The sequence below is a fragment of the Podarcis melisellensis genome, assembly GCF_964234715.1.
Source record: "Podarcis melisellensis genome assembly, chromosome: 7".
In the NCBI taxonomy this organism is placed as follows: domain Eukaryota; kingdom Metazoa; phylum Chordata; class Lepidosauria; order Squamata; family Lacertidae; genus Podarcis; species Podarcis melisellensis.
In genome coordinates this window covers 80,143,811-80,170,213 of record NC_138539.1, presented here as the reverse complement: position 1 = coordinate 80,170,213, position 26,403 = coordinate 80,143,811, and the positions used below count along the sequence as shown (strand labels likewise).

Sequence of the window (26,403 nt, the reverse complement as noted above, 5' to 3'; positions counted from 1 at the left end):
GTTATGTGAAGTTTCTTTGTCATAGGGTTAGTACTTGAACCAGCTCAGACTCGTTTGTGCCTTCAAGCTAGAAGTTTGGTGTTATGTAATTAAGAACCTAACTACCCTTCCATGCAAATTTGTGTAAGTCGCTTTGTATTCTGGACTTTGAGGAGAGTATTTAACTTTTTTCCTGCCCACAATTTCCCTACTCTGCATTGCTACTCCACCAGGCTTCTTTCTTCCTCATGTATGCCATGCTAAAACCATGGTTGGAATCAACGATGTGTTGCAATATTTGCTATCAAAGCTTCTGGTGGAAGGTAATGCTCTTGCACATAGTCATGTCAAGTGATTCAATCTAGAACTAATGTAAAAAATAAATAAAATACATTTGATACCAGAGTTGGATAAACTGTGTCTTCCCAAAGTCTCTTGTTTTCAAAGCCAACTTCTAGCTTGGCTGTGTCATGAATACAGGTTGTATTTTTAGTCACATTTCTGCAAAGTAAAACATAAAATATGTATCTCATTTGTATTCTGCAACAACAGAAAAGACTAAACATCCATTTGGAACAACTTTTTATAAATTGAGTATTTTGCCAACATTAAGCAGGAAAACTTTTAGGATATTTTTTTCTCATATGTATGATAGTTAAATAAAGATGAACTGCTAAGTGCCAACCTGTTTGTTTTCAAAAACATTTTTTAAAGCAGTTTTATTGTACAACGTATATGTGGATCTGTTTCATACACTGCAAAGCAATTATTTTGCTACACAAAAATTGAATTTGTTTTTTAAAAGAGGTGTTATTGCTGAGCCCTTTTTAAATCACTTCTATTTTTTCAATGTTTCAGTCTGATTTGTGATGAATTAACATTTTATTGCTGATCTTTATTTGATTTCATTAGCTGCATTTCTGGATTTTTAATGTAATTTTACATATTTCAACTAAATTACTATTATATGTTTAGCTGGGAAACTGTTTTGAATATTTTGATGGGAAGGCAATGCATGTAAACATTGTGGGCCAGTTCATATCAAACCCTAAACCAACACAGCCCATGGCCCACCACCAGCATGCAGCCACTGACGGATGCCCCTGAAGGGAAAGTGGCTCTCAATGGGCGTGTTGGTGGGTGTAAGGTTCCCCCCCAAAAAAACACACAGTTTAGCATTACCCAAATAAACTTCTAAGAGTTTCTGACTTGAGTGCTTCTGCTGTCCTTTGCAATCCTAGTACACACCAGAAGAAGAGACTGGAACCATCTGCCTAAACTTTTAATCTGAAAAGTGTTCCCTGTTGCATTCAATCTTGGGGAACTCTCCTTTAGATTAAACTCTGGTTAGAAAGCAAACCAGGATAAGAAAAAACACAGCTTGATCTGGCTTGTTTTGAGCTAGCTAGAATTTAGACTAATCAGAGTTCTCCAAATTACACCACAGGGATTAAAAATATACGCAGATGCTTCAGATCCCCCTCTTGTGTGTGAAATGGGAAGGGAGGAGGAAATATTTTAAAAGTGGTTTGTTTTTTTAAATTTAATTGCATTTATATCCCACTATTTACTCCAAGGAACTCAAGGTGGAGTGCATTGTTCTCCCCACTCCTCATTTAATCCCCACACCCCTGTGATGTAGGTTAGGCTGAGAGGCAGTGGCAGGCCTGAGGTCACCCAGTGAGCTTTATGGCTGAGTGGTCTCCTAGGTCCTAGGTCCACTTTAACCACTACACCACACTGGTTTAGCAAGCCCAAGGTTTGCTGTGGCTCATTTTTGCAGTGCTAAATTTTGATTTAGCATCATATGTGAACTGCCTGAGGTCTGTGGTAGCAACAAAATAAGAATGATTGATTGTAGTTTTTGAAGTGCTTCCTTAAAACAGCCACTTAACAAACAGTACTTTTTACAAGGAATCCAAGCCTCTCCTCTATTGCGGAATTCCATCCTACTCATTTCCTCCTAGGAATGGTTGTATGCTATGTTTTTGCAAGGCAATTCTATGTTTATACAGCATCTGTTTCATGGTGAATACTCAATGTGTTCTCCATCTGGTAATCATAATAACTCTTAGCAATTATGTAACACTTTTGAATACTGTAGTTGACCTGTTGATATTTATCACAGCAGGGCAAAGTTGAGTTTTTACAGTTTCTATGGCTTGGAAATACCTGTTCTTGCCACATGAGTATTCAGCTCTCGGGTGAAATCGCCACCAGGAGATACTGACATCACCATTTCACCTTACCAGGAAACGAAGCAAGACTCATACCCTATCCCTCTCTGAACCAGAGCAAATTAATCTATATTTATGTGCAACACTTTCCCTCTGAATTGTAAATGCTTCTAAGTGTGCGTAGTTACTATATCATATGACAACTTTTTAAAAACGTTGTCAAATAACTGACACTATTTAGCACAACATTTGAGAAGTGCCATCAAGCATTTTAAAAGAAAGAACGAGGAATTCATGCTGGGTTTAGGAGGGAAGATCTTCACTGACCTGCCCCTGGATATCCGTGGATGTGAAATTTCTACTGTGTCTTCAAGTCTCCTCCACTTAATGGTTCTTTCTGTGTCCACATTATCTCTTTGGTCACTTCCACTGTTGTCCTTTTAGGATGCATCAGATTGTCAAATTCATTTATTTATTCATTCATTTAAAAACATAAATTTTATTCACTATTACAAGGCTTGCAAGAAGATGTATTAACATATAATATAAACACATTTGTTTGTTTTTGTTTAAACTTAGGAATAGCATCTCAAGAAAGCTAACTGCAAAAAAATGCATTTGAAAACACATGTTTGCACTTTATTGTTGTTTATGTATTAATAAATGTGTCCTTTAGCAAAAATATATTAATACTTCTATGCCACATGGCTCTCTCACCCTCATCTCCCTACAACCTCAGTGTGGACTTTGATAGAATATACGTTTCCCCAACCCTGAAGTACACACTGTGCTCAATAGGCCATATTCCCAGGTAAATGTGTGGCTGCACTCAATTCAATTGTTGTGCAATTCAGTTGTTGTGGATCCCATAGGAAGTGCCACTATATGACAATGTTTCATGTGGAAGGCATGCTCACCAGTGATTTAACCGCCTAGTTGTGGATAATCCAGTGACATATCTATATGAAAGCAACTGCACTAGAATTTCAGGGTCCCTGTGGAAATGCTAGATAGGGTCACCCCCAGGGTCACATGGAAACAGTTTTTCAGAAGTGCTCACATGGGGCCATTACATTAGAATCGCTCCTTTTCCTGTACAGTGGTACCTTGGGTTATGAACTTAATTCGTTCCGGAGGTCTGTTCTTAACCCGAAACCGTTCTTAACCTGAGGTGCACTTTCACTAATGGGGCCTGCCACTGCTGCCGTGCTGCCAGCGCACGATTTCCGTTCTTATCCTGGGGCAAAGTTCTCAACACGAGGTACTACTTCTGGGTTAGCGGAGTTTGTAACCCGAGGTACCACTGTACTAATTTCATGTATGTCTAAGGAACAATGCCTATTGAAGTCACTGGAGTTATGAGTTATTGGGTGCTGAACTGCAGAACCCACAGCAACAGTGCAAACCTATGCATGTCTATTCAGAAATAGGAGCCATAGAGGTCAATGGTCTTGTTCTCAGATAAGCATAAAGGATTACAGCCTAAGGCAGCAATGTGCAACAAAATTTACTTTATCTGGTTTCTTTTAAGCACATAGATCATGCAAATGGAAAGTTATATCCAACTAAGTTCTATGCAGAGTAAAGGTAAAGGGACCCCTGACCATTAGGTCCAGTCGTGGCCGACTCTGGGGTTGCGGCGCTCATCTGTCTTTACTGGCCAAGGGAGCCGGCGTACAGCTTCCGGGTCATGTGGCCAGTATGACTAAGCCGCTTCTGGTGAACCAGAGCAGCACACGCAAACGCCGTTTACCTTCCCGCCAGAGCGGTACCTATTTATCTACTTGCGCCTGATGTGCTTTCGAACTGCTAGGTTGGCAGGAGCAGGGACCGAGCAACGGGACCTCACCCCGTCGCAGGGATTCAAACCGCCGACCTTCTGATCAGCAAGTCCTAGGCTCTGTGGTTTAACCCACAGCGCCACCCGCGCCCCTCTATGCAGAGTAGACTCATTCAAATTAATGGAACTATGTTTGTCATATCTATTTATTTCCATAGATCTACTCTGAGTAGGACTAGCACTGGCTACAAATACAAGTTTAGGCACATGCTAAAGCAGCTCTGTTCTCCCACCCCATTTCTTTAAACTTAAAAGTATTAATCCTGTCATAATGAATCCCCCTCTACTTTTTCTCATCTTATTGTCTGAAACTTCAAAGAAAATACTCACAGGGTTACAGGCCTCTCTACATCCTGCTTTACCTGAAAATATGCAACATACTTCATAAAATTGGTAACTTATTTACTGGCAGACTTAAAATATAACACATTCCAGTACATGGAACTGCACATCTGCAAAAAGTGTAACAGCAAATTTCCAGGAAAAGGAAAGATAAACCTCTCAAACATCTTAACCCTATCATTAAAAAGGTGGCTGATACACACATGCCCAGAGAAAGTGAACACTCCATAGCCAATAGATTTGGATCTGTTTTTGCAGACCCATGGATAATCAAGAGTTTTTATAGGCCTATAAATTGCAACATCAGGAGGGTCAGGAACTATCCCAACCTGTGCAATATGGGAAAATAGGGAAATCCTGGAGCCAAAATCAATTGTTTGTTTTTCTTGTGGCAATTATGTCAGGTTATATATCTTTAGACGTCAAACATTCCTTCTTGAACTTCGGAACTTACCCCACAATGCACCATGCTTCAAGAGATTTAATTCTACATAGACAGTGCAGACATAAGGATAAGGAACAAGAAACGTATCACCACGCATGAATCTCAAGTCTGACACTTTTTCCCATTGGTTTAAATCTGATCAGTACAGTTAAGGCTCAGCAGTTCAGCAGCACACTGGAGTAAAAGGAAGGTTGCAAAAATTACGGTGTCATTCCTGGTTCCGTTTGGCTGCAGGGAAGACAGGAATGGAATGCTACTGCCTACCTCTGATAGCCACATGCTTAGTGTGAACAAGTAAGCATCCTAGTGCATGGTGAGAAAACTGTCATCACTTCGCTCTTCCCTGGTCCTACTGTCACTGCACTACCCAGAGTTAAGCCATGGTTTGGGCTTAAGGTTACATCTAAACCCAGTTTCATGGTTTGTCTAGCTCCAGACAAATGCGCTGCATCCAATGTTTGTTTTTACATTATTGCCTGTGGATTGTTTTGAGAGAAACAAACCATGAAGCTGGGCTGAGATCTAAGGTTAAGCCAAAGAATAGCTTAGCTCTAGATAGTGTGATGGTGGCAGGAGCAAAACAGCCATGATTTTCTCACTGTACACCTGAACACTTACTCATCCATGCTGAACTACCCTTTGGCTTAGCATTATGTGCAGAAGCTAGTAGGGAAAAGAGAAAACACTAATGTATCTGAGTGCAGAATTGGAGGCACCGTGGAGCTTTACACAAAAATCTTTATGAATCCAATGCTGTACAGTGGTACCTCTTGTTACAATTTTAATTCGTTCTGGAGGTCCGTTCTTAACCTGAAACTGTTATTAATCTGAGGTACCACTTTAGCTAATGGGGCCTCTCACTGCCGCCATGCACGATTTCTGTTTTCATCCTGGGGCAAAGTTCTTAACCCGAGGTACTACTTCTGGGTTAGCGGAGTCTGTAACCCGAAGTGTTTGTAACCCAAGGTGTTTGTAACCCAAGGTACCACTGTATTGCAGCATGATAACAGATATAGCACCACAACTTGCAGACCAAATATTTTCTACACTCAAGCCAAGATAACAGATAAATTTAAGGATAACAAAATAAATCTACTGAATCTGCATATCTCATGAATATCTTATCTCACTCTTCAATGTTAAAAAAGAATCAGACTTAAGAAATCAAGCTTAATAATCTAAGGCTCTATGTACTTTGTAGCAAGCTTTGAAAAGAAGCTGGGGTGAGGACTGGTGTATTAAACTCTAAACTGCCACTCGCTGAAGGTCAGTAAATCCCATGTTTAAAACCACTATTGTCTCCACACCATTCCTTTTGTCTCTGTTTGGAAAGGGAGGTGGGGGACAAAGAGAACACTTCTGGGAACTGCTTTTGATCCAAGGCTTCCAGTTGCAAATTCTTGATCTAAGGGCTATATAAGTTGTAAGTTAGCTGGCATCTGTCTGTCTCAGGAGACAGAAAAACAACAAAGAAAGAGAGTGTGAAAAGGTGATTCTGAGCAAAGATGCCATTCTTTGGTACAGATAGGAGAAAGCTTAGAGCAGTGTTTCCCAACCGGTGTTCCGCGGCACACGAGTGTGCCGTGAGACGTTGCCTCGTGTGCCGCGAGATGCCTGGAGGGAGGCGGGCGAGTCGGGCGGCGAGAGGCGGGGCGGCGGCGGCGAGGAGAGGTCGCGCCTCCTGCTGCTGCCTGGCGCTCCTCCTCGCAGCCGGCAGCGCTGCCTGGGCGCCTCCGCGCGACTCTGCCTCGCTGGGTTTGGTCTCCCAGCAGAGACGAGTCACACGCGCCCCTCCCTCCCTCCCTCAGCCTGCGCGGAGGGAGAGCCAGAGAGAGGCATCGCTCCTGCGCGGCGGGAGAGGGAGCAGCCGGAGCGATGCCCCAAACGAACGCATGGGACCGGAGGGGAAATCCTCTCCGAGGCGGATTGAGCGCAGCTGAGAGAAGCCTTTCGAGGAGCTGCCGTGTCCCCTGGAAACCCCCTTCCCAGCTCTGCCTCAGCCGCCGCCGCCTCAGTTGCCGCCGTCCCTCAGTCCCTCGCTCTGCTGCCTCCTCCCACCCCCAAAGCTTGGAGGTTCCCCAGCAAGGGGGAGGGAAAAAACTTTCACTTTTGTGCGTCCCTCCCGGCGTGACGCTGCGCGCTGACGTCACGGGGCGGGGCTTTAATGGTGGTGTGCCGCGAGATTTTTTTTCAGTAAACAGGTGTGCCGTTGCCCAAAAACGTTTGGGAAACACTGGCTTAGAGGGGCAAAAAGGAGAATAGCCATTTTTTAGGCAACTGACTGATGGCTGGGTGGAGACTGCTTCATAAACAGAAATTTACTACCTGGATATTATGTAGGAAACTGACATATTACTGCAGTAAATTACCATCGGCAAATAATGTGCAAAATGTCTCTGATTATTTGCACAAGTATTTTCACTTCACTGAAAAGTGATGTTGCATGTTTGGGAGATTTGCTCAAAAATACTTACAGAATTCAACAGGATTTTCAAAATGCATACCTCATACTGTAGCAGAAGTATGCTTTCTATCTTTTCAAAATGTTGCATTCTTACTTCCAATCAAAATTATACCCAGCTTGCACGAGTTTAAGCTTTTTCCTCATCTGCAATTCTCACCAGCTTGCGCTTGATTATCAAGCCTTCCCATTTAGATGCCCCTTTAATGTTTCACTAGTGCTGATAATTTATTCTATTCTCAGCTTCTTAATGTTGTTGTTTATTCTTGTTTCCCATTTGCCTGATTACCAGCTTATTAGTGCACACATTCGTTCACGTCCTAGTACAAATGCACATTGTTCTAATTCAAATGCTTCCTGGCTTCCAACCGGTTGTCCCTGTTCCCCATCAGAAAGTATCTAGTGCACACTTCTTCATCCCTGTCCCTGATAAGCACATGTGTGTCTATTTCACTGCCTACACATTCAAATGGCAGCCTACCACCAATAAGTATTTCTCTTGTGATTTTGTTAAGTAAGACTCTTCTGTGTTACATATGTCAGACAGGTTGTATAAAATCCTTTTCCAGATTAGCCCCATGATTGTTTATTTTTGTTAACAGATTTATAACCACCCCCACCATCAACACATGTTCCTTAGACAACTTACACTGATAAAAGGATACATGGAAATATTATCAAGTGTTCAGTAGTAAATGGGCAGAGATCATTAAGGTTTCCAAGTATTACTCGAATAGCATCCTGGAAGAATTGAAGGAAATTCTGATACTTTATTAGTGCTTACAAATTTCTGATATTAAACACAGTGTAATAGACTGGACTAGCCAGAGTTCTTGTGATAAGGTTGTTATTATGTTTTATCAAGCTAACTTCTAGATCTCCTGATACTTATCCTCAACCTTCCAGGTGTTGCTGAACTATAACAACTCCCATTATCCCATGCTGGCTGAAGCTGATGGAAGCTGGGAGTCCAACAACATCTGCACAACCGCAGGTTCCTCTGCAGTTGACTTTATTACATCTTCTTCTGCTCAAGCAAAAGGATAAAAAAAGTTTGATGCATCAGTTTCACCTCTATGCTCCCAGTTTCATCTCTGTACTCTGCATAAGTAACACACTGAGCCCATTATACACTGCTTAATAAAAAGAAGACAATAATTAAAAAGAAATTATTGTAGGACTGGCATATTGCAGACTTGGCTTTACAAGGACTTCCAGGTAAAAGGGGTGGTGGAGGATTTCAAGAGTTCAGTAGGGAACCATAAGTCAGTCAGAAATGAAGCTTAGTACCATGTAATACAAACATACCATGAGAACAGAAAAATCATAATTGGGACCATATAAGCAAATGTACTACTCCCTCTTACACAAGACAAAGCCGTGTTTTTTGCAAGCATTCCTCCCAGCAAACAGGAAACTCCCAAACAAGCATTCAAGGTTCAAAGCTATCTGAATGGAACTTGAACTTTAAGTGAGTTCTGTTTTCCCAAAGCAAAGAGGACAAAGTCTAAATTCCGCATCTATCATATGACCCTTTCTGAGATAAATCTGCTGCATATCTTACCTGTAGTTCTTCATTGACAATACTTTCATGAAAATCAATATTAACACTGTAAAACAAACATAACAGAATTTAACTGCAGAACTCAAGTGCAAATAGGCATTTAAAACAATTGCAATTACTGTAGTTTAGACTAAATATCTAACTGCTCATATATTCCACTTTCCCCTCCAACATGGCCTCAAGGATGCGATCAGATTTTTCTAGTTATATCTGCCCTGAGGGGAACTCTGGCTGATTTAAATAATGGTTTTGTTCAAATGAACCAGGGTCAATCCAGAACTAACATTCTGGTATTTATAGTATAGTTATAGTAATAATAGCAGCAGCAGCAGCAGCTTGTTACAGTCTTTGGCAAGTGTTCAGTGTGCTTCACATCACTGGCGGAGGAAAGGGGAGTGGTGGGTGTGGTCCATCCCAGGTGTCATCCCTGGGGGGGGTGAAATCGCTGCGCCGCCCCCTGGGACGCTCACCCCACCCCCGCAGGTGGCTAGCCCCGCCCCCGGGTGCACAGCATGTGCGCCACTCCAGGTGCCGGAGCAGCTAGCTCTGCCTCTACTTCACATAACTTCTCTATTATCCTTACAACAACCCAGTGTTATTAGCTTCACATTGCAGATACGCAGAGGGATGAGAGTGACAGATGGCTTACCTAAGTGAGTTCAGAGATAAAGTTATAGCTTATTCTCTGGGTCATTATGATAAACTAGCTTTAGGATAAGTATCTGTAATATTGTAATACAATTTTTGATTTTAACAAGTCTCAACCTAAGTTCTTTTGAGATGCTGAGCCTATCTTTTATTTCTGCTTCTTAATTTGAACAATTCCTCAATACTGTGAAGAAGGCTTTCAGTTAACTGTCTTGTCATACTTACCTCATAGAGTTGCCATATTTGATCTTAAATTTGTAGACATTTGCTCCTGCATGAAAAAACCTTGTCTCAGGCACTGGATATGTGAATGGTTTTAAAGATGAGTGTTCAGAAAACCAGCCTACTTAAAAGAAGAAGAAACACTATGCTAAAACAAATCTTATCACACCAATTCCATTGTTTGTGGCAAGGCAACCAAAGTGTTATGAACTGGCCTAGTTTTAGAAATTTGTCCAGAAATGTTATGCACAAGTTGATGCTTTATGGGTTCAGCAAATATATTAAAATACAGCAGTTCAGTTTTTGTATGAGGCCAAAATATATGCTGGGATGATTCTCAAAAGTGCAGTTGGAAAGCTGAAAATATGCAGTAATCTTTCCTCAACATGTAGCTCATAAGAACTATTGCTAGTTTTCAAGCCCAGAAGTTTGTTTCTCTTTCCAATGATTGCACTTTTCAGAAAGCATTACTGCAGGAGTTTGCAACAAAGTGGTAAATTAATATGAATGCAAAACTAAGCTGATCCATTATTCTCTTAACCATGCTGGTTCTTGGATCATTAGAGATGACAGTATGTTCTTAATAGATTTTAAAGTAATGGCCTGGTTATGAAGATAAGCACTTCTTATTAAGTCATGTTGTGATCCATGCGTAAGCCATAATGCTATAGAATACAGATTAACCTTCAATTTACTAGGAATCTCATGTAATCTTGCTATTTTATGCCATCACTGCTTCAGTATTTGATATTATAGCCAAAGAGACTTCATTTGTAAAGCAAAATGCAAACATCCACTGAGCAGTGCCACTAAAATAACAGCACTTTCTCAAACTATTAATTTATTACAGCACAAGGGTAGCACAAGCACAAGTCAGTTTATAAATTTTGCAAAACAGGATGTTACTTGGACACTTAAGAAATTTTGTCCTGATGGTGGTAAAATTAGTTTGAGTACTTAGAAAAAGCCCTGCATCAATACAAACAGGTGGGATGGATCATGGTATTTTATACTGGATACTAATTGCATCCTTTTTTTACATATACCATATTTCATGTATGACAAGTCAGTGTTTTGTGGTGGACAGCTTCCAAATTATAGCTGTGAGACAAGGAACGATTTATTGCTGTTTGGCAGAATATTTGCACCAAAATGATTCTCCTTCACAAATTTAACTATTTATTTCAGAATATGCTCATGGTAACTTCAGTTGAGCTGCATCAAAAATACCAAATTACAAAGAATTTCATCTGGATTTTATTTTCCTCCCAAAGCAGGGAGGAAAAAAGAAAGTCAGGTGGTTCAGAGTTCTGAACCATGAAATTATACATTGCTTGAAGCATAACAACTACATCAGTTGATTAGTCTGATCAAGTCCTGGGTAAATCTCATTATAAATTCAGGAACCACTGGTCTCTCAACCAACACAATTCCAGACAATACAATTCCAGTCGCTACAAGGAATTTTTTTTTTGGGGGGGGGGGGACTGATTTACATTTTTGTCTGATCAACCTGAATTCCTTATTTATTTATTTAATGTCATTTTCTCACTGGAAAGGAAAGCGGTTTCCCGTGATTTTCCTGCCAAAAGGACACAGAGCTCATCTCTCATATTCTAGCAGTTGTCGGAATAGAAATAGCCATACACATCCTACAGTTGCATGTTGGTACAAGTGAATGTGAGGTCATTGTGTCATTAATAAACTGACTCATAAAATAATGTTTCTAAAAATATGGCAAAACCAGCCTCCTGGTAACTTTTCACACTTGTAAAACACTTTGTCCAAAGGCTGCCACATCTAAAAAGTTGTTGCTTCCACTTGCATATGCCATATTAATCCTACCTGTTTTCTTAAATTCAATTTTCTTTCTCTCTTTCACACACATACCTAAAATACTCTCTCACTCACATACTTTTTCCAGGTTTTAACTCTACTGACTGTACTTCTGCTCACAAATCCTAACATTAATAAAAATTCAAGGTTATATATCTGGGCAATGTTTCTGAAAAACGTTGATCAATTAAAAAATCATCAAATTGATTTTTTTTAATTGCTATTAAGTTATACCAAACACACCCTCTAAGTCCCAGCCTGCGATATTTCTGCTGAACCTCTTTGACCCATTATGCTGCAGGGACAGATGTTATTCCTCATTCTACATGGATTACGAGTACAGTTTTTAATTCCTGCCTCCGTCACAAATTCTTTAATCCTACCATCAACCACTCAGAACATCCTATGGGGAAGCCTGGATGGTACTGCAGATTTTTGCATGTGTTACAGCTGCTCTGCAATGCAATGCCCAGTGCGGCAGTAGTACAGCAGACAAAAAGCAAGCAGAAACTGCTTGGCTGGAGCTGGAGCAAGGATGAGAACGCCCTCTCCTGGCAAACTGCAGTCTCTGTTTTCTCTCTTCTAAGCCAAACGGAGATAAACACAGAAGAGGGCATTCTAATGAAGCTGAACCCATACATGAACTCCAGTGTGAGACAGCCGTCTTACATTTCTAAGAATCATTTCAAAATAAAACAATTGGAAATATTTACAAATGCTTATTTCTGTGTCCTGAGGGCATAATGAAGTCACATAAATAAATAAAAATGTCTGCCTTACTACTGCATCCAATCGTTGGTCAGCACTGTTTACCTCACTAGTTGACAGCGGTTCTACAGGGTTTCAAACATGGGTGCCCTACCCAGGAGTTATCAGGGACTGAGAACATGCAAATCATGTGCTCTGTTCTGGGCTACAGTCCATCCCTTCTTTATATCCTTGTCTATGTCCAGACTAGACCCTCAAAGCCGCTTACAGATAAATATCATAGTGAAAACAGAATTGCACAAATCATCAACAATATCTGCTTTGTCTAGCAATAGGCTCTCCAGAGCCCCAGGCACAGGTTTCTGCCAGCCCTGTTACCCAAGATCTTTGAACTAGAGGTGTCTGGAACTGAAACTGAATAAAATAAAAACACCACAAAACTGAATCCAAAGCATGTGACTCTGAGCTATGGAGTCTTCTGTTAACCAAGGATGCCACAAACTATGGACAAATCAGGATGTGTTCTTTAAAGGCCATTTCTTACAGAGCTATGGGAAGGAAGGGGTTACATTTGTCACTCTAAATGGGCTCCTAGTGCAGATTTGGAAACTGATCTTCCTCATCAGCTAGGCCTTTTTGACCAGGTTTGTGGTTGTATGTACTGTAGAGTAGTAAAAGAGATAGCAAGAGTAGTAAAAGAGATAGCCCCAGACTTTTAAATAGTGAATCTTTTGAGATAGTTGAATTTTAGATCTGCTCTACAGTATGTTTTTAGGGATGCTGTATATTTTTCTGTGCTGTTTTACTCTCTGCTGATGAAATCTGTATGCTGAAATTAGTTTACTGTTTTTAATTCTGTGGTTATTATTGTAAAATAATGTTTTATTGTCTATAAGCCACCCAGAGGACACTGTTATGGGGCAGCATGTAAATTCTGCCAATATAAAAAGAAAGTCAGTAAACAAGCAATCCTAGGAACTGAAGTTCTATGAGTGACTCAATCTAGGCATCATCGAAAGAAAAAAAGACTTTACACTAAATTACAATCCTATGATTCTTAGAGAGAGCACAACAGTTAACTGGCATGAAAGCACTTTAAGGATACTAGTCCAGTATCCTGATCTCACAGTGGTCTACCAGAAACTTGTGGGAAGTCCATAAGCGGGACATGAGTGCACAGCTGATTGCAATTAACAGTTTAGAATATTTCTATTAATATGCATAAGTGAAAGGGAAGAGGGATAGGACACCATGAAATTCATGTGAATATCAATATTCTAAACAGTTTGCTATAAACAAGCCAATTTGGTTTTATTTACACTCCAGTTCTCAGTGTTGCCAATCTGCTTAAAACAGGAATAACAAAACTATAAATATTTCAGTTAAGCAGTATATGGCCACAGAGATCATAGAATAACTTTTGCTCTCAGGTTTGTACTGCCTTGGAATGCTATAGAAACAGGAGCAGAGAAAAAGTAAGGCTACAGATAGCAGATTATTTGTATATTGAAAGTGGTGGCATGTCAACAAGCAATGGCACATAGTATGCAAACCCTCCAAGTGTTCCTATTTTCCAGGGACGTCCCTGGTTTAGAGAAGCAACCCCAGTTTCTGATTTGATCCCGGAATGTCCCACTTTTCCTTAGAATGTCCCTATTTTCATTGGAGAAATGTTGGAGGGTATGGCATTATCCGACCCCCTGAGTCATCTGAAGGCAATTCTGTATAGGGATGTTTTTTTAATGCTTAATTTTTTTAATGTGTTTATGTATGTTGGAAGGTGGCCAGAGTAGGCAACCCTGTAAAGTTGTGTGGGGTATAAATAGTAAAATTATTATTATGGAATGGGACGTCCCTATTTTCATCAGAGAAATGTTGGAGGGTATGTAGTATGTATACTCATCCCACTATCTTATTTGGCTTATAGGTATTGCAAGCTTTTGTGGTATCTCAGGAACTGCAAAACCAGTGCATCCAGAGCCAGCCCCACCATTAGACATAGTGAAGCAGCTGCCTCAAGCAGCAAATGCTGGGGAATGATGCAGTATTTGAGGGAAGAGTTGCTTGCCCTGCACCCCTTAAGCTAGCCTGCTGTCTTCAGGAGTAGAGGATGCTGTTTGACTACCAATATCGAAATAACATTCAATTGCCAGTCTAGTTACCTTTTGTACATGGGGACAGCACCATCATGTCGTCTGCTGCAGGCAGCAAAATGTACTGGATGGCCTGTACAGATCAAAAGAAATCAGTGCATCCTATTTATAAGCAATTATACCTTTATCGCATCACCTCTGACTAAAAATCTTATAGCACAATCCTATGCATGTTTAATCCAGAGGTTTCACAGGATCTTACACCGCAGTAAGCACAGGATTGGAGCCTAAAATTTTGTAGGCACTCGAGTGTTTTGAAAAAAAAGGGTGTGTGCCTTTCATCCAACCTGCTTTTGTGATTTTTTTTCATAATCACTAAGTACCCCATCCTAACAACAATACATTATCAGAAATATGACTAGATATTATTATTATTATTATTATTATTATTATTATTAAAGGGAGATCTAGTCATATAGAAAATAATGCCATTTCAACGCTACTTTTGAAACCAGTAAGATATATCCCATTTGGAAAGAGAAAATAATGTCATTTTAATGGTGCTTTTGAAACCAGTAAGATATACCCATTTGGAAAGAGAAATAATGTGGAGCAGGCATCCGTTTTCTAACAACAAAATACAAAGAGAGTCACAAGCAAGGCATATTTATGTACAGTCCTTACAATCTATTCCAGTTAATCGGGAAGCACTTAATCAGGAAATCCACTTAACTGGGACATCTCCCAGGAAACCAATCTAGCCTAATGATGGTGAATGAAAAAGATGATGGGCCATCTCGCTTGGTACTTAGAATATACATTTTGTTGTAGCTCTCGTCTTGCTTCCCACCCCTCCGCACCCAGCTCCACTTACTCCTACTAAATAAAAAAGAACAAGAGGGGTATTGATTAACCAGAATACTAAAAGATCAACTTTTGTTAAACCTGAGAGAGCGTTATGCAACAGTTCTATTTTCTTATAGAATTCATACTGCCAACTCTCAATAGCCATCCGTGGCAAACAAAAAAACAAAAACATCAGTACATTAGTATCCTGTAGCTCCTCACACACTCATCCAAAATCTCCAGAGAAGCTACCACTGGTGGTACTTTTGTTGGTGGTAGCAGCCATTAAGACCCAAAATGGGGCCTTCCGGAAGGCAGGAAGGAGAAGCCTCAGTGATTAGAGAGGCTTTAGGATTGACCCTATCTCTATGCCAACCTATAGCTGGGGTGGGTGTGGGTGTGTACACACACACACACACATCCCTTTTACAGTGGTACCTCAGGTTAAGTACTTAATGCGTTCCAGAGGTCTGTTCTTAACCTGAAACCGTTCTTAACCTGAAGCACCACTTTAGCTAATGGGGCCTAACATTGCCGCCCCACGATTTTTGTTCTCATCCTGAGGTAAAGTTCTTAACCTGAGGTACAATTTCTGGGTTAGCGGAGTCTGTAACCTGAAGCGTATGTAACCTGAAGCGTATGTAACCCGAGGTACCACTGTATTTGGAAGTGGAGTGTGAAAGCACAGTGCTTTTTTACTGGGGGTACACAGAGGTACGCATTACCCCTAAACATTTTGTGAACCTTTGTGCTTTTGTCCATTTACTGTATTTATTTTTCCTGATTTGAACTATAAAAGGGTGATTTTCTTGAGTCAAAATGAGAGTACCCCTAAACATTTTTTTAAGTAAAAAAGCACTCAGTTCCAGCACCTCTCAGATGGGCACCATTGCCATGAGTTCCAGAACACCTCTTTTTCTAGAAAAATAGCACTATACAGTAGTACCTCGGGTTAAATACTTAATTCATTCCGGAGGCCCGTTCTTAATCTGAAACTGTTCTTAACCTGAAGCACCACTTTAGCTAATGGGGCCTCCTGCTGCCGCTGCGCCGCCAGAGCATGATTTCTCTTCTCACCCTGAAGCAAAGTTCTTAACCTGAAGCACTATTTCTGGGTTAGCGGAGTCTGTAACCTGAAGCGTCTGTAACCTGAAGCGTATGTAACCCGAGGTACCATTGTATATATAAACACAAGAGGCAAAAAAAGAGGCTAAGATCATCCCCTCACACCTTTTAATCTGGCTGCCCCATAGTGTCAGATTTAGGGCATTGTAGGCAGATTCCAGCACTTAGGGTGCCAAGCTGAAGGGGTGCAAAACAACAACATTTATATGGGCACCTACTAAGAATATTCCTAAAAAAGCAACTGTACTGAAATGAATTATTGTGGAAATAATAAAGATTTTTTTTGGGGGGGGATTTTGTCCTGCCTCAGGGCACCATATTACCAATGTTTGGCCCTGCTCCCTGCCTGTCCAACTTACGACTGCACTCTTAACAAAACACCAAACTGCACTCTTAACAAAACACCAAACAGTTAGTTGTTGTTGTTCTTGTTTGTTTTTTTAACAACAAGCTACTCAAATGGCAATAGGTTTGCAAGGGGAAATGGTGTTTATGGGTTTTCTTCATCAGCTTTCCCTCCACATGTATAAAGATCTCCTTGTTCTGGAAATAATATATATTATTCAGAATTTAAACAAAACATATTATCTTAAAACATATCATCCTTGATTCCCCCCCCATAAAATGACCCACCCTCCCCTCAGCTCCAATCTCTGGTTTCTCTACAAATGCTATTCTCTGCATGTTACAAAACTGTATAAATCCTTGATTTATCTGACTGGTTATTGTCAATAAAAAGTTTGTGAGTGTTTATTCAAAAGCTGCCAAGGAGTCCAATTCAGTTTGTTGTTTCTTTAAATACTTTGTAAAAGGTTCCCATTCATCTTTAAAGTCACTGTTACCCTTGTCCCAGAGTTTATGTGTCAATTTTGCCAATTCCCTTGGAATATATTTTGGAGTCGCAAAGGAACACGAAGCCAGTTTTCAGATATTTTCATCGTCAACCTTTTTTACACACACACCAGTTGTCCTTTTTAGAACGACTTTTCCCTCCCTACTTGTTTTAAAGCTGACCCTTCTTTGGAGACCTTTCTGGTCTCTGATCAGCCTGAGGCAACTGAGCCTGAGTATGTGGGAGGGAAAGGCATAAAATTACGGGATAAGGCTTTGTGACTGAAGAGTAACCTCTCAGAACATATCTTCAATCTCCCGATTTAATATAAAAGAACAAGAAAGCACAGCTGTCTCCTAATTTGTGGGGGATGGAAGTGGGGAAAACACCCATTAAGTTGCTCCTACATGTCTGGAAAATGAAACCATATGAAGAAATTAAAGAATATGTAAATGATTGGCTACACGGCCGCCAGGTCAATGAAATGTTTAAACAGGACTCTAAAGAAAAAGGATTTGATGAAAGTGGATCAAAGTTTGAATTAGAGATATTAAGTAATGATTCAAAATTTTGTCTAAAATGTATAAACTGCTGCTTGAAAGGCATTTGAAGGACGAGGAGGTTAAGTCGGTTATGATTCACTGGGCCAAAGATTTTGGGTATAATATGCAGCTGAGTGATTGGGTAAAATTTTGGAAAGAAGGTTTAAAATTTACTGCATGCAATGCCCTAAAAGAAAATGTGATGAAAATGATGTATAGATGGTATATAACACCTGTCAAGTTAGTGAAAATGTATAAAGTCAGTAACAAATGTTGGAAATGTAAAGAAAAAGAGGGAACATTTTATCGCATGTGGTGGGAATGTAAAAAGGTGAAATGCTTCTGGGAGATGATATATAATGAGATGAAAAAAATGTTAAAATATACATTCATAAAGAAACCAGAAGCATTTTTACTGGGCATTTTGGTGGTGTGGTATAAATAGAAAGGAATGTAAGCTCTTTTTATATGCAATAGCAGCAGCAAGAATATTATTGACCCAAAAATGGAAGCAAGAAGAATTACCAACGATTGAAGAATGGAGAATGAAGTTAATGGACTATGCAGAACTAGATAAACTAACAGGAAGGATTCGAAACCGGCGGGACCAGAAATTCACGGAAGACTGGAGTAAATTTACGGACTATTTGAAAAGTATTTGTGAAGCTCAGATGACGTTTGTAGGTTTGCAAGAAGTTTTGTGAGGAGAATTGGAAGAATTGCAAAATTGGAAAAGAGGAAGGATGATTTGTTAAGAGATGTAAAGGCAATATAAAGTTAAGAAATGCATAAGAAGTGGTTAAAACAGTGGATCATCAGAGGTGCTGATGGAAGTCTAAAAAGATTGTATAAGTGATAAGTTTTGTGGTACATTTTATAATTTATTTGTTAAAATCAATAAAAAAAAAACTTTTTTTTAAAAAAAGGTTGCTGCTACATGTCTCCTCCTGGCTGGGAAGCTGTCCTTTTCCACAATTAGCTTCCTTCGTCCATTAACATTTCTTTCCAGTTTGTCAACACTGAGGGGAAAATAAGCAGAGGAGAACTGAATACATGTGTCAATAAAAGGAGTACAGATGGAGGATTCGCAAAAGCAACATGTCCGCTGTGTTGTGTGTGTGTGAGAGAGAGAGAACAGGAGAATGAGGAAGGCCTGTGTTGCAACTCCCTCCTCAGATCCTCTTCCTCCTCTTTTCCTTTTGCCCCTGCCGCCATTTTGTCCTCACAAAATTAGGCCTTCCATAGTTTTTATGCCTTTTGTTGTACAGCTCCCCCTGCTGGAATAGTTTCTGGTGACTTCTAAACATTGCAGGCAAAACAATGGCAGGCAAAAAGTGACATTTTCACCTCAAGTTGCAAGGAATTGGCCCCTGCTGGCAAGAGTAAGGGTTCCCTCAGCAAAGGCCTTAAACCATGGGTAGGCAAACTAAGGCCTGGGGGCCGGATCCAGCCCAATCGCCTTCTAAATCCAGCCCGTGGACAGTTCGGGAATCAGTGTGTTTTTACATGAGTAGAATGTGTCCTTTTATTTAAAATGCATCTCTGGGTTATTTGTGGGGCATAGGAATTCGTTCATTTTTTCTCTCTTCAAAATATAGTCCGGCCCCCCCACAAGGTCTGAGGGACAGTGGACTGGTGCCCTGCTGAAAAAGTTTGCTGACCCCTGCCTTAAACCTTCCCGTTTTCTCCTTAAAAACCATAACCTTTGTGCAAGGAACCCACACACTTAACATGCTGCCCTTTGAAATAATTTCTGCCCGTTCTGTACCTAAACAGCTAGTTCTGGAGCATACGCCTGCTTTCTCAAAAAGACAGTTGAGGCACCAACAAGGACAACCCACATTAGATTTCAAACTGACCTCCAATCTCAGTCTTCAATTTAATATGGGGAGAGTTATACTACTAAAAAATTGTGACTGTGACCCCTGCCCCCCCAAAAGCCTGTCAAAGCCCATAGGCCCCCTATTGTGGTCTGCCAGCTGCTTAATTGCCCTATCCTTATTTTTCCAGTTCCAGGCAGGCAGTACAAACTGGAAAATCACTCAGCTGTACCTGAACTCAAAGCATGCCATGGTACTTGGCTGGTCTGCATTTGGCTTGGTGTAGCCCTGATGCAAAGGGGAGAAGGCTTTTCTTGTGCAGAAAAGGAAATTTCAGGAGGTGCAGCTGCTCCACACCTGTAAATGTCAGGCTGTGCCTGCCACTGACCCCTTTTCAAAACCGTGAACCTGGGTATTTGCCAGCTTTTCAGGATTATATGTTTGTGCAAATGGATCAATGCGTGGGGGTGGAGAACAAAAATAAGTATTTGTGACTTATAAAGTGTGTGTGCAGATACATGTAAGTTTAGCAGTGGCAGAAGTGCAATCAGGCAGGACACTTCAAAGCCTTATAATGTTCATTTGAGGACAGTTTTCCTTCCTTCCTCAGCTGGAATATATAGTTGGTCAGTGTTGATCTATGTGCAGGGCCTGAGCCAATTGCCTCTTTTCCTTCCCGCTAAAATGGCTCTGCACTGATGACTTTTGGGAGCACACTTGCAATCTTCTCCCCAAATCTAGTTCAGGCAAAACCTGTTAATCCAGTTTGCACCAGCAATCCTCTAATTGCCCAGCCCTTGTGTCAATCACAAAGCCTCCTACCTTGAAGTGGTTTTTTCCAAGAGCTTTAAAAAAAAGATTGAATTGTTTTATATAGCATCCAACAGATTTGACCAGATAAACATGATAAGAATTTATGGGGAGGGGGACGGGATTATAGGGGATATCTTGTCCGGGACACAAGGGCAAAGGGCAATGAGGGAGACACAATCTGCTTTTAATTTAGATACAGTTGTTTACATGGCAAGGGAGAGGTGAGAAACGAAGAAATGAAACTATGGACATTGGTTAGACTTGTTTCTCATGTATCAGCTGGGAATCTCCCAACACACTTTGTGAATGGGCGTGGGTAGGTGTGTTGTTCAAAGCAAGAAGTAAAAAAATCCTGCTTTGGTATGCTTCTTTAGGCCTTGAGATTTGTTTTTGTATGTTCCACACTTCAGCTTAAATACAGGAGATTTACTGTGCCAAGAACTGGGACCAAACTAGAGATGGTGATGCAACATACATTTAATACATTTTTATGCACATTTAATTAAATATATAAAGAGGAGGAACTATCTGATATTAGAAGAAAAAAGTGCATGCGGACAAAGGTTGAAGAACAAATCACATTATTTGTGGTACTCTTTCCCTGTTCGCTTTTTGTAGTGTGTGGGGCCTTTGCCCTCTTTCTTTAAGAGATATAACTGATATGTAATAGAAACTCCCCTCTCCTCTTTGGGGGTGGTTCCCTCCTTAGTCAACTGGAAACCAGTTGGAATCATAATTATTTGAGGGGAAGAAATGTGTTCCAAATGTGCTTTAAAGGTATCATGTGTGGATGCTACAGTTTACTTTGGCTCCAGCGCTCTCCCACTGATGGTTTTTGAATCCACGTTGAAAAGCTATGCTAATAGTTTCTTGATAAGTACTGCTGTCTGATGCATTTCCATCAAACCAGCTTCAATCTGAAAGGAAATATTAAGCCAAATTCACTCTGCAGTTAGACTTAGGTGTGTACCTTTGAGGCAGCCGTTGGACATGCACAGATAATGGTGCATGCACAGATGACAACTGAACAAATAGCATGAGACATGTACGGTGAGTGGTACCTCGGGTTACATACTACCCCAGAAATAGTGCTTCAGGTTAAGAACTTTGCTTCAGGATGAGAACAGAAATTGTGCTCTGGTGGTGCGACGGCAACAGGAGGCCCCATTAGCTAAAGTGGTGCTTCAGGTTAAGAACAGTTTCAGGTTAAGAACAGACCTCCAGAATGAATTAAGTACTTAACAGGAGGTACCACTGTAATGTGCATTTGGTGAAGTCATCCCCGCCCCCTCTGATCTGTACAACAGCATGCATATGTGATTTGAAATGCAGCCGAGGGAGGCAACCTCACTGCATTTTATGCTGTGAATGCATTAGTCTTGCCTGTGTGGCTGTTATGCTGAATTTTGGTCTGCTGTCCAGCAATAAATACTATTGAAGCTTTCCTGAGTCCTGCTGCTTCCTGACATTAGGGCGCACCCATTACACGGTTTCCTCACACAGTGAAACCATGAGATTCTACACCTTTTTCCTCATCAGAGCTTTGAAATCAGTAGTGAGACCAATTATCAGAAATGTACCCGGCAGGAAGAGATCAACATCCCCGGCTGTGCACTCTTTTTACTCAATAAGGCCCTTGCATTATAAAGAGAGAGGTCTTCAGCAGCCATCACATCTAATTCATTCCCCCCTCCTTACATTATTAACCCTAATCCAAGGCAGTCTCCCATGCAGTTTCTCCCATTTCTTTCTCATGCAGGCACAAGACTTTTGGCAAGAAACAGGCTGGCAACCTTATAGCTGATCAAAAAGTTGGCAACCTTACACCAGGACAAACCTAGACAGGTTTAGCTTCAGTAAGCCTTAACACCGGTAAATGTTGTTCTGTCCTCTGTTGTAACCAGTGTTATGTTTCTGGAAAAAGAGGTGCTGGAACTCACCACGAATGCCGCCCTTGTTCTTCTTTAATGGCAATGGCACCCACCAGATAAGTTCTGGAACTGAGTTCTGGTGAGTTGCAGCTGAAAAATAGCCCTGGTTGTAACTCTTTTTTTAAAAAAAAGACCACAACAGTAAATCTACTTGTGTAGTTGCTTGTTTACTTGCATTATAATACTACACTGAATATTTTTATTATTTTACTTTAGAATGCAGTGTTATACATTGTTCCTGTTATTGTGTGTGTGTGTGTGTGTGTGTGTGTGTGTTAGCACAAATTTACTGGCCAGAGTGCTGTGGACTTTAATTGGTACTTTAATAGCTACCTAGATCTAAACAAGTTTTTACTCCTTCAGATTCCTATCTAAATATTTCATAAAGTGGGCAGACAGCCAGCAATGGAGCATGTAAAACACTTTGTCCTGTCTGGCATTAAACTTACTTAGAATGTGCCTTTTAATTTATGCCTCTTCTTTCCCCTGGCATGTTTGATATTTCTTATTCAGTCATTATTGCTAATCTTCCGTGTTTTACAAATTCAAATTAAGAATGATTGAAAATCCTGTACTTTGGCTTGGTTTTACGCATGCATGTTGATCACACAACAGGATGCAAAATGCTTAGGGCACAACTACTCATCTTCATTCCCAACAGACTAAGTTCTTGAATGCCAACTTTTTTCCTGCCCAAAGTTCTGTCTGAAAACATTCAGCAGGTTTATCTGTTCCTGGCATACAGATGCAGTGATAAGAAGAACCTTGCCTGCTGAAGTTCTAAAACAACCCATATTCCTAACATTAATCTGCTTTTTGAAGAAACATTTGAAACTTGGGGCACAATACTCCTGCATTAAAATCAGAAACATATTATGCAGATATTTTCTCAGGTCAATACTCAGACAACTGAGAGGGCATCTTTAATTTTTTATTTCTTCTTTTCTTTTGTGCCTTCTACTCTCTCCCTCTGCAAAGTCAGCTAGGTTTCAGGGATGTCCTTGTGTTTTCTGGGCAATGATGATGTAGAATAATGTACAATTATTCTACAAATAATTATAGCTCAGGCTGCTGCAGGATCATGGATCATCTTTATTCTGTCTGCCATGATGCTTTTATTACACACAGAGTGCCAGATAGGGTCAGAGGCAATCAGGTGGTTTATATGGTTCAAAAACATTGCTATAAATATAATTCAAAACTACATCTTCTTTTCAACACCTTGCTAAATTCTCCCCCAAAATATTTAGCACTTCCTCAGTTTCACATTTTCGGTGCTTTTGGCACCAACAGTAGACAGCCACAGTTGGAAGTATTTATGCTTCTAAAAGCTTTATCTAACAGCTGTATGCTACCTTAAGAAAGTTTTGCCTCAAATGCACATTAAATATGTTTCTCATGAAACTGACTGCACACAGCCCCCTTTTTGTTCTGCTACAGCAGTTTCTGTTGAGTCATTTTGTTTTACACGATTGTTATTAACACAGATATGTCTCAGGACAAGTTAAATGTCCAAGATTCTTTAAGTCAAGTCTTGGCAAGTATGCTCAACTTCAAGAAAAGCATTTCTGCCTTTTTCTGGTATTCGAACAACCTGTCCTTGGGACTATCTTGAGGGATTTGAAAAGCAGATTTGTACAACTTTGCTTTCTCATGGTGGATGGGAAAGCTGATTCACTGACTTTTAGAAATGAGCAATGTGGCTCGGAGAGGAAGAGATGGGGGATGATAGAGGAGGAATGTTAAACATAAAAAGTAGGTGGGAAGCCACAGGCACGGGAAGGTCAACAAGCAGCTTAACAGCAAAGGAGTAACCTTGTGGTATTATATAAACTTTACAAGCAGTTATTTGACAAGTACGGGAACAATTAGACAAAGCCTGATGGTTATCTTTTGCAACTAGATGGTCTCCTGATAGCTAAGGAACAAGTCTCCAGCTTATGGGATGAGATATCTCTCAGAGCTTAAAGAAAGGGATAACCCTCCAGCCGAGGAATGGGGACAAACAGCAAATACATGCATGCATGCATACATACATACATACATACATACATACATACATACCAGCTGGAGTTTTAATTGTCTTAAATAAGGAAGGAGCCAAGAGTTTCTAGCTGGGAATAACTTAGAACAGTGAGTGCAGCTGCAAAGGGATGTAAGTTCCTTGCTGGTGATCTACTACTTGCTGTAGGAATGCTTGTTTGCTTCCACTATGCTGCGCCACTATAATTGTAAACAAAACAAATATTAGAAAGACACCATCAGTCTCCAGTGTCAGGTCTTGCTGAACTGACCTGGATTAAAAAAAAAATTAAAATACATCCACATTTGATATACTATAACCCAGCCCTAGACACATTTCTGCGAGGTGGCCTGCGAGGGCCTGGTCCCTTACAGATGGCCCAGGACCCCTATCTGCATATCTAGCTTCCATTAAATAAAAGAGTACATATGTACTCATTTTACACAGAGTTACAAGAGGAAATATGCAAGCAGTAGCCTCCCAGTTGCCCTTTCAGAGAGGGATAGCTGCAATAGGGCTCTGGAGCTGGTTCTTGTTCTGAATCACTTTATTGACTGAACTCATTATCACATGCCTGTTTCATAACCTTCTCTTCCTTGACCCTTTCCTCCTTGTTTGCTTCCCCTCCACCAATGTCAGCAATGGCAAGTGAAAACTAAGGGCAAGAAATCTCAGTAAGGCCTACACAATTTTGCAGCTGTACAGTGGTACCTCAGGTTACATACGCTTCAGCTTCAGGTTACAGGCTCTGCTAACCCAGAAACAGTGCTTCAGGTTAAGAACTTTGCTTCAGGATGAGAACAGAAATCGTGCTCCAGCAGCGCAGCGGCAGCAGGAGGCCCCCATTAGCTAAAGTGGTGCTTCAGGTTAAGAACAGTTTCAGGTTAAGAACGGACCTCCGGAACGAATTAAGTACTTAACCCGAGGTACCACTGTATTCTGTTTAATTTGGGGAAATTGCCTCAAGGATGGAGAAAAAGAAGCGCCCTGCTTCTCTGCGTTGGACTGCTTGTAAATTATTCCTTACAAAACTTACTGCAACATGTCTATAGAGTGTGTCCCTGAGTTTTATTTTGTCCAGCCTGTCCCATATTTTGCCCAACCAAAGGTGCCGACCCTAGATGTAGTTAATGAGAAGCAATAGGATTCTGCAATAAAATGTTGCCGTATATTCTCCGTCCTAGTAGTAGGAGTGCTTGTGTTCAGGGTCTCAGCCAGCCATGCCACCCCTTCTTCCTGACTCTCCTTTTCAGTTTCTCTTTGCCAAATGACTCACAACACTTTGTGGCTACTAAAACATGCCCAGTCCTTCTTGAGCCATTATTTGAGGACAGGTGCCCTTGAGGGGTGGGGTATAAAAGGATTTTTGGTACTTTGGAAACCTCAAGATCCCCCTGAACCTGATAGAGAGCCTCCTGTTCTCAGGGCCCTATTTTCGCTTCAGTCCTGTTTACATTCACCACTTGAGTTTGCTGTTAAAAGGAATGATATAAAAACATGATGAATCATGGGTCACACCGGGGGGAACTGAGTGAGTGCCATATTACATCAGAAGCAGAAAGTCACTGAGTTTATGCAAATTTCTTTTACAAATGAATAACCATGATTAAGCCCTTTTCCTCCAAGAGGGCATAATGCTCAAGCAGGTTTAAACCTCAGAATCTCTCATTGTAGAAAAAGTACAATACTGTATTGTGCTGTGCTAAAGGACTGAATGGGGCATAACACCCAACTTGTCTTATTCCCTTCTTTTCACTGCAGTAAAAGAAAGTAAAGGGACAAGTGCAAAAAAGGACAAGTGCAAAAAACGAGCCAAGGACAAGTTCTGTCTCAATGTGAAAATTGAAAATGGGTGATAAGCAGAGCTGGCCCACCCATGAGGCAAGGTGAGGGGACCACCTCAGGCAGCAGGGTCCACAAGGGCAGAAGATCATGACATTGATCTTCCCATGCCCCTTCTGCCCTGGCAGGAAAGGAGCTGTCATTTTGGTGTCTCCCTCAGGTGCCAAAAATGTATCAGGCTGACCCTAGTGATAAGAGTTCCCCTGGGCATGCGCAGAACATTTTTCTCATTACACTCTAAAAACACATACCTATTTGCTTCACATCTGGGGTTATGGGAAGCATGTGGTTTTCAGGTAGGTAGAATTGTGACA

At 40.8% G+C, this 26,403-nt stretch overlaps 1 protein-coding gene and 1 long non-coding RNA gene across 23 annotated transcripts in view; one reads left to right on the top strand and one right to left on the bottom strand.

Moving 5' to 3' along the window:
• The window catches only part of MAJIN (membrane anchored junction protein), a 40,085-nt gene that overhangs the window by 5,095 nt on the left and 8,587 nt on the right, over positions 1-26,403 (bottom strand). Inside the window, exons 1-9 of one of the 22 annotated variants that reach the window (XM_081920090.1) lie at positions 24,289-24,391; positions 14,385-14,448; positions 9,682-9,802; positions 8,809-8,854; positions 7,910-7,985; positions 4,793-4,918; positions 4,327-4,358; positions 2,484-2,593; positions 372-480 (exon numbers count right to left, since the gene is read on the bottom strand). In XM_081920090.1, coding sequence (XP_081776216.1) covers positions 372-480; positions 2,484-2,593; positions 4,327-4,358; positions 4,793-4,918; positions 7,910-7,985; positions 8,809-8,854; positions 9,682-9,802; positions 14,385-14,412 — 648 coding nt within the window. In that variant the 5' untranslated portion in view covers positions 14,413-14,448; positions 24,289-24,391. The other 21 variants (XM_081920093.1, XM_081920081.1, XM_081920092.1 and 18 more) reach the window with 21 other exon arrangements.
• LOC309374881 lies at positions 17,414-18,720 on the top strand. Its single transcript, XR_014170743.1, has 2 exons — positions 17,414-17,514; positions 18,587-18,720. It is a non-coding gene; the product is annotated as an uncharacterized lncRNA (long non-coding RNA).